This window comes from Castanea sativa, chromosome 3 (genome assembly GCF_040712315.1).
Source record: "Castanea sativa cultivar Marrone di Chiusa Pesio chromosome 3, ASM4071231v1".
Taxonomy (NCBI): Eukaryota; Viridiplantae; Streptophyta; class Magnoliopsida; order Fagales; family Fagaceae; genus Castanea; species Castanea sativa.
The window spans coordinates 3,555,964-3,565,428 of NC_134015.1; the positions used below are offsets into that span (position 1 = coordinate 3,555,964).

General features: G+C 35.5%; 1 protein-coding gene across 1 annotated transcript; it reads right to left on the reverse strand.

The window, feature by feature from the left end:
* Nucleotides 1-6,425: 6,425 nt before the first annotated feature.
* On the reverse strand, nt 6,426-7,948 carry LOC142627941 (putative pectinesterase 29). The gene is made up of 4 exons (XM_075801843.1): nt 7,905-7,948; nt 7,759-7,783; nt 6,997-7,241; nt 6,426-6,594 (listed from the first exon to the last, which is right to left on the reverse strand). Exons 1-4 carry the CDS (start codon nt 7,946-7,948, stop codon nt 6,426-6,428), a joined length of 483 nt encoding a protein of 160 aa, XP_075657958.1.
* Between the last annotated feature and the right edge of the window lie 1,517 nt (nt 7,949-9,465).

Below are 9,465 nucleotides of genomic sequence, written 5' to 3' on the forward strand. Positions count from 1 at the left end.
TTTTGTACCCCTTACAACTCAGGCCCCCGTTCCCCAATGATGTTAGAATTTTAAAGCCCAAGGTTGGTTTAGGATCCAATTAGATGAAAATTGACTTGAGGAAAGTTTTTATGAAAAATATAACTTATTTTTTGAGGAAATAAATTATTTTTGGAAAAGAAAATCCATGGAAACTCTAGGGCATGCGTACATATACATGCGTATGCGTACACATGCTCAAGCTCTGTATTTGCATGCTCAAACTCTGTGTACACATGCTAGGGTTCCAGAAACTATGTAAGACAAGTTTTCTGCATTTAAAACTTGGTTTGGAATGAATCTTACATTGTCTGAGAGCTGCCCCAAACCCTTATTTTTTCACTATATGAAGCCATAAAAGGTACTATTTCAAGAAGGATGAATTCTAATGGTAAAACACATAATATTCACTGGAAAATAGTGAGTCAAAGAAGGAGTTTTTTACAAAACATCCACAAGTCAAGTTTTATTTTATTGAGACCTTTTCTGGTCTTAATCTTCAAATTCTAAAGTTTGCTAACTCATTTTGAATTGGCTGTGAATAGATTGACTGGGAGGAACGGTCAAAATCAAAGCTCTAAAGAGTTCTAGTGTTGAGGTAAAGTTTTTGACTCTGGCTCTTTGCTTTTCCTTGTTTTCGTTCGTTTTTGTTGTTTACATATGTGTTTAAGTGTTTATAATGTTTGTTTTTTTTAGTTGTAAATAGTGTCTTTGTTTAAAGCATGTTAGGTTGTTAGATTTTTTGTTTTCTGAGTTTTTGAGTTAGGGTTCCATGTGTGTATGCATGCGCATGTGTACACATACTTGTAGTATGCATACACATATAGTTGGGATGCGCACGCATACCTTACGTATGCACACGCATAATCTTCCCCAGAAACCACAATTCACTCTTGTTTGCCTTTTCTTTGTTTTATTTACATGTTTTAGTCTTTATTTAATCTAGTTTATGTATCTTTAAGTCTCTGTCACACTATTTTATCTTGTTTTATCTTTTTGATTGTTTATTAGGGTTTTAGATTGCTTGAATATCATGAACATGCATTTGAATATGATCATGCATTGATGCATAGGTGTTGTGATGCAATGAGGTAAGTCATGCATAAGAGTATGAACATGCATTTGATTTGGTTAATGGATGAGATATGGCTGAACATGATATGTCTGTTTGAATCCCATGATCTTGAGGTTTAAATGCTCCTCACCTACCTTGTGAAGTTTCTACCATTGGAGATATATGCTTATATGCCATGATAGATGAATGCTAGGTTTGGGGATGATTATGCCATGTTGATTGCTTTAGATGCATGCTAGAGTGTGTGTGAGTTAGAATAATAGGTTAAATATGTCTTTAATGAGGTTAATACTTAGAACACAATGAGTGGAAGCCGACCCACAAGTCGGGTGGGGTTGGGTGCCTAACACCTTCCCATCCCCATACCTAAAATTCGGATATGTGCTCTAGCAAAGATCAATCCTTCCATGAAAGGGTGCTATATTTATAGTTTCTAAACTTAAACTTGGTGGCGACTCCATTTAGACCCTCCACCGTAGTACACCCATGCCAAGGCTTACTTCCCACGAAAGGAGAGGATGACCCATGTCACGAGCGCTTGTGCCCACAACTGCTATGGAAATATAATTGCACTCTAAGCCTTATTAATAAATTATATCCTAAGACTGTAATATAATATCATTTGACCCTCCACGAAACATCCATAGCGAATAAAGTTATAATAAACTGTCACTTTGTAAATCACTATATTATTCTTTGAATCCTTGGTTTAATCTTTTAGTTATTCATATATTTTTACGAAATCTAATTTTATTAAATATAAACTTTAGTAACGCACACAGATTTGACCTTAGTAGAGATCCTTGTGAGATCTAGGACGGTTTAGGGATGTCAGATATTAGGATTGACCATAAGATCTAAATCGAGATACTAATAACCATGCTAATTTCCAGCTAATTCTACTCTGCCACCAAAATTTTATTTGCCTCTTGTATGTATTTGGTCAACACTTTACTCTTGTTGGGGACATATTTTTATGTAATTGACATATCCTTTGACAAAACGCACTTTACTTGTATTTGGGTAAATCTAAGTAGGTTCAAGATGATCATTACAAGTGGTTAAATTGAAGACATGAAGATTACTCAAGAATTGCTCAAGAAAAGTGCAAACTGCAGGTCTCGATACCTTCTCGACAGAAGCTCGATCTGTCGAGATTCATTAAAGCTTGACAGATGTCTCGATCGATCGAGCTTATGGGATTCAGATTATAGCCAGCAATGTTTTTACTCTAAAAGGCTATTTGTTTATGGGTTTGTATAATTCTTATTGGACTAGGAAAGCCCGAGGTTTGTGTAAATCTATTTGAAATAGGAGAGCCTATTAAAGCTCCTATTTAAAGGAGGTGGAAAAAGAAAAACTCAAACCTAGAGAGCTTTATAAGGTTTTTTTTTTTAAAGCTCTAGCCTCCTTCTACAGAAGAAAGAGTTCTTGCTGCGTTTCTTATATGCCTTTGGGTTTTGTAACCAAGCAAAGTCTCTTGCACCAACATTGAAGATCTTATTGGTGTTTCTATGTGAAGCTGCTGCAAATCAACTACAACAATCAAAGGGTTGTTGTGGAGTTAGTCACGTACTGAGATTCGTGCAAAGGAGTAAGCCGCGTACTGGGATCCACGCATCAAATTGGTTAGTCACGTACTTGGGAGCCGTGCATTGAAAGGAGAAATTGTCACTACAGAACAAGTCCAATTGGGTATTGGGGTAAGAGTTCAACTGTAGGTTGGTAAGGTACTTGAGATTCCTTTACTTGTAACCGCTTGTTGTGATAATAGTGGAATTTCGGGAGTGGTGATCTTAAAATCACTCTGTGGGGTTTTTGCCGTGCAGGTTTTCCCCATTCGTAAACAAATCACTGTGTCATTTATTTTCCGCTGCATACTTTAGATTATTGGTGATTTGTTTGTGCTACCACGCGTTTTCATGTTAATTTGATTAATTAATAACTTGGCTAATTAATTAACTTAATTCATCACAAGGGGTCAATACGTTTTTGGCCTATCAAGTGGTATCAAAGCAAGCACACTCTGATTAGGTTTTAATCTTTGAAGTGTGATCCATTGACCCTTGTTGTCATGGAAACTCTTGATTGTTTTGATTTGCATGATCTTGTGTTGAATGATGATGATGATATTCAAGATGCCTATTGCAAGTTTTATAATTTTTGTATGAAATCTCTTGAATGCTCTGCAAAATTAAAAGCTAAATTTAAAAAGGTCAAGCTTGAAAAAGATGATTTGATTGCAAAATTGGATAAAGCCAATAATTTGAATGAAAATTTTAAAAATCAAATTTCATCTCAAGTGGACAAAATTAAAATTTTATCTCAAGTGGAGAAAATTAAAATTTTGGAAGAGCAACTAGTTGAACTTAAAATTGAAGTTGAAAATTTAACTAGTGCCAAACTTGTTGTTGAGCCTAACTCAAAAGAAAAAGATTTTTATAGTCCATCCTTTAAAAGGAATAATGAAGAGTTGAAGGCTAATATTACTAGGATAGACAAAGGTAAACAATCTGATGTTATCGCTGAAGTTTCTAAACCTATGTCTAAAACTCCTCCTAGGCTGAATAAAAATTCTGAATTTGTCCTCACTTGTCATCATTGTCACATTGTTGGTCATATTAGGCCAAATTGTCCTAAGTTGAGGTCTCTATCAACCTCTAAGGTTAGACCTCCTTCTAGGAAGCATACTAGTTCGAAAACTACTCATGTTTGTCACCATTGTGGTACTTCTGGTCACACTCGTCCTAATTGTTTCAAATTATTTCTTCATCATCTGCCATTCTAATGCTCTCAAACCTAGAAGTCAATTGTTACATTTTATTAATTTTTACTGCCTTGGTGCTTTCATGCACAGTTTGCAGGCTATTCCAAGTAGTATGGGCTCCACATTAGAAATCCTTTTGAATTATTCTATAGAAACAACATTGAATATCGCATTCATAGACTTACTATTAAAGCTAGCTACTTCCTTTTAAGCATCAGAGCATTGATCCAAAGGAGTGGCAGGTCTTTCCTAACCAATTTCCACCGACATCCAAACACTCTCATCCAGAGATTTCAAGAAAGCTTTCATCTTCACCTTCCAATAGACATAGTTATTCCCATTGAAGTGGGGAGGGATCACTATGGAGTAACCATGTTCCATGATAGCAGGGGTCAAGGATCAACTTAAGGTAAAACTACCTAATCAATAGCTAACCCACTCTTATACCACTTGTTAGTTCATTTAGACCCCTGTAAATGAGATTGTTTAATCTAATTAACTAGCCAAGTTGTTACTTAGGTTTATTACTCAGATTTAGGTTAAACACAAACAATCATATCACTAAGTGTGGAAGAGTAAAGAAGACATCGATATATTGCTCAAGAAAACCAATGAAAACAACAGTTTCAAGGTAAAAAACCTAGGGAAGATTTAACCTAAACTATCCTCAAGGCAACACATACACTATGATGGAATGAAAGTTTTACAATAGATTTTTCCCTAAATCTAAAGCTACCTCTAGTAATACTTACATGACCACACATAACCCTGATTCTATGGACTCTTCTATCTAAATTTGTCACACACAAACACCCCTGAAAAGTTGTGATTTACAACTATGTTTTATGTTGGCTTTATTCCATGACAAAAAGTTTTGTAATTGCATTAATTTTGTTCCTTGTATTTTGTGAGATTTTATTGTATTGAGTTTAGTATTAAGTTAGTGAAGAATCGAGCATGAATTGAAGATTAGTGTAGTTTTACGGCTAGCTTGCAAGAAGTTCACGAGTAAAGGTTCTTGCGAAAAAGGCATGTGAGAAGCACATGCTGGAAGCTGAAGAGTCATGCTAGGCTGTCAGTTTCGCCAGTGTCTCGCAAGAAGGGCCAACCCGTGAGGTACCCACAAAGCTCTTTGTCTAGATGATTTTAAGTGTGACTTTCTCACCCTTCACCTATATTATATATATTCTCATTACCCACAAAAGTAAGAGAGGCTATTCAGAGATAAAAACCCTAGATAGGTTTTTTACAACACAACAAACCCATCTTTTTGAGAGAGAGCTATTTATCCTTAGTGAGAAATCATTCTAACATCTTCTCCTTCCCTATCCCATTGTCATACCTTGAGAGGATATTTATAATCAAACACAGCCCACATCTATTCAAAGTGTAGAGAGTGTTTTGGAGCTTGGGAAGCTTTAAGGATTTTTCAAAAGAAGTTGGTGAGGCTTGGCAGATGCAATCGAGCGTATTGCGGGATCTAGAAAGCTAGTGAAGACAAGACTTTGAGAAGTCCGTTAGTAGCAGGAGCTTAGAGGGCTCAAGTATATTGGGTAGACTAGGCTTGGAGGGTTCTTTGTTATTCGTGTACTCCAACTTATTCACTAGTGGATTAGTTTCGACTTGGAGGGTCGCGGAGAGGCTTTTCGCAGAGTTCTTTGGTTTTCTCTTCGATAACACTTCTTGGTGTTATCTTGTGTTTGCACCTCTCTTAACTTACTCTTGTGCTTTACTTTTATTATTTATTGTTCATGTATATGCACTAGAGTAGATCTAGTGATTGCACTTCATTTACTCTTGTTCCACACTTAGATAAGTTAGAGTAAAAGAAATCTAGCCGTAGTTTTTAATTTGGGGTCTAAACAACTTCTTGTGTTTTAACACAAATCTGAGCTTTCAATCCCCATTTGTGACTCTGACTCAAAGCTTTAGATCATCAATATTAGTTGATCTTGTATGCAGCAGCTTATTGTACCAATTCTTGTATATGAATCTTCTTTCCGATAGATGTCTGTTGAGTTAGAAGGCTATATAGAAACCTCACATATCTCACAGGAGTAATTCACAAGACTTCCAAGAACTTTTGAAACGTATTTAGGGTTTTCCTTTTATACTAGGTATAGTTGGACACAAACCCTAGGCTTGAATAAAATTCTTTAGAACACAATCTTCGATCGGTTGATCCTTTTTTTTGATCTATCGAGCCTTGTAGATTCTGAATTCTTCTTTTTGTAGTTTGACTGTTTTTGAATCTTGAATTGAACCATCATGAGCAATATTGTCTAACACTTAAACTTGAAATGCTTTTGTTCTTGGTTTGCCAACTTACATAAAATTAGAACTTAAACAGTATAGACAACCATAATGAATTTTTATGTGCAAGTCAATAAATTAATAAAATGAGTGTTTTTATTCTTTAAAAAGTGTGCGTTACAACTCATAATTATTGAGCATTAATTACATACTAGTTCATGATTGCAACACTAAAAAATACCACAAATATGTGATAGTTGAAGGGAATTATAGCAAACACATGCTTAAACATGTTGAAAACTGCATGTGCGATTAAACATGCTTAAGTTGTTCTTCTATCCAATTATCTTGGTTTAGGAACAATTTTGCATAGATAAACTTTTTCATTTCTTCCGATGATAATGTTTTCTCCCATTTCACACGTTTCGACTTGTTTGCCCCCGGTCCATGGCAATCCACCTCTGCATATGTGATACTTTCCCTATACAACAAGAACACAGAAGAAAATAAAATTTTTACTTGCTCGAAATTCTTTCAAAAAATGGATCAACTATTTGAAAACATGAACGTTGGTAATATGAGAAATAAATATGTTGTTGTTGTGAAAAACTATATTGTGAAAACAAAATTTTCTACAAATTCTAGTAAAATACTCCATGAGAAAACGCAATTTTCTTCAAAATAAAAAGCCAAATGGCTCTTTTTTTTTTGTGTTTTCTTTTAAAAATCACTCATTTTCTCCATGAATTCGTAATGCCAAACGAGCTCTAAATTAACTATTCCTATTAACTTAAACTTTTTAAACAAGTGATAGCGTATCAAGATCAGTCAAACAATCTATAAGATAAATGTAAAATGAAGAAGAACAAGAACAAGAACTTACTCTTTTCCAGCATTATCCCATGCATCCCAACCTTCTGGGGCTATAATATCGTCAAAAGTTGACCTGTAAAACACTACTGTTGAATGGTTTCTATATGCTCTCCCTAAATATGCAGGACCGGTTCCTGTTACTGTACAATACTTAAACACAAAACCATTGGTTTCTTTGTCACTGTCTCGACCTTGAGCTGTGATATATGCATTAAAGAGGCCTACACTTTTTGCGTTTACATGAATTTCAGAATTCTGCACACAAAATATATAAAATAATGTCAGGGGGAGTATATACGCGATAATATATATATATATATATATATATATATATATATATATATATATATATATTTTGCTGAATAACTTTCCCTTTATATACTATTGGTAAAAAGAAATATGATATAACCGTGTTGATTGTAACCTGATAAAGAGATTGACCATAACCCCAGATGAAGTCTATTGCACCTTCAAAATGGCAATTATCAAAAAAATGACGACCAACTAAGTCAGTGAGTGTGTCTTGCTGGGTTGCACCGACACGCCGTTTTTGGCGACGTGTCGGACACCGGAACCGCCGCGATTCGCCGGACTCCGGTGTCCGAGAAGTGTCCTCTTTTTTTTTTTTTTTCGTTTTTCCGACACGGAGCCGACACGGCACCGATGCGGCTCCGACACGGCGCCGACGCGGCTTCGACAGTCGGACACGCCAGCAGTGAAAAAAAAAAAAAAAAAAAAAGAAAAATCACAGATTTTTGACATATGGACTTACCCCCACCGTTGATCTCATGATATACCTAAAACAAAATGTTGAAACCCACATCTTCATTCAGTCATTTGCCCCGAAACCCACAAGCTCTCAGCCTCTCACTTCTCAGTTAAGAACCACCGACCCTTCCTCTGATCTCCGCTGCTGACCTGTCTCTCGCCGGAGCTAAATCGGGCCGATCGGCGAGCTCCATACGTCGACGCCGTCCCTGTCCGCCTGTCCCTTCCGATCTCTCTCTCTCTCGGCGAGCTCCAGGTCCGACGCTTCTCTCTTTTTTTCTTTTTGTTGTGCTCTTTCAGATATTTGAGTTGTTTGGCTGGTTGGGTGAATGAGAATATGAGATGGGTAGTTTATTTAACTTAACTTATTACGTTTTTGTTTTTGTTTTGTTTTTTTTTTTTTTAAACCCACTCTCACAGTCTCACGGTCACACAGTGACCGTGTGTGATATTTATTTGCAGCTGACCTGTTAGCATTTATGTACTATTTATTTGCAGCTGGCTGTTAGCATTTATTTGCAGCTGACCGTGTGTGATATTTATTTGTAGCTTTCCATAAACTACATAAAATAAATGTTACTGTGATATTGTGACTGTAATATTTATTTGCCATATTGTGATTATGTTACGTTACTGTCATAAGTTTAATTTATTTATCAAAGTTGAATTACTTAAATATTGTAGGTGATTTACTAAAATGAATATTGAAAGTGAAAAATCAACTGAGGCAGTTGCTCCTTTATGGAAATATGTTACTAAGTTAGAAAAAGCTGCTGCTGGTGGTGGGAATGTTACTTTCAAATGTAACTATTGTGAAAAAACTTTTAAGGGGTCTTATTCAAGGGTGAAGGCACATTTGTTAAAATTGTCTAATTGTGGAATACAACCATGTGGAAAGGTTGGAGATGAGTATCTAAATGAAATGCAAAAATTAGAAGATGCGTATGAGGAATCTACGCGTAGATTGAAGAAGCCTAAGCTAGTGTCTTTACCGTCTGATTCTCCTAGTAGTCCTCATTTGGGTATTAATTTGCTTATTTGTAGTTGTTACATAATTTAATTTTTAGACATAAATGTATTTTATGTCTAAAAATATTTAAAAAAATGCCTAAATATAAATTTTAATTAATTATTTAATTGCCGTGTCCATGCCGTGTCGTGTCCTTATTTTTCAAAAATTGCCGTATCGGAGTGTCCGTGTCCGTGTCCGTGCATCATAGGTGTCTTGTATGCCAACAAAACCACAATTATAAAATGATGCTTTGTCTGCATAAAGAAGAGCTGCTGGTGCCCATGTAATGGTTGTCATCACATTATCCACCATCTCGAGGTCAAATGTATTCTAGCAATAGCAGGAATATAAGGAAAGTTAATAAATAAATAAATAAATATATCTTGGAATTCTTTTGCTATTTTAAAATATTTCTACCCGCTAATAGAAACTTTTTAGTTTTCCATTATTAAAATTTTGTGTTAGCCCAAGATGAAACTTTTTGAATGCCTAACCTTGAATGTAATATCACGAGCCATAAAATTTGGAGCATACAACTTGAAGGCAGAACTTTCCATGGAGTTTCCAGAATCACCCCATTCGATCACAGTCGAACTCTTACCCATTCCCTTAAGAATAATGTATGGTTTTTCTTGAAGGATCATAACTTTCTCTCTAGACAATAAAAAGAAAGAAAAAAAATTATATAGTGACTGAAAT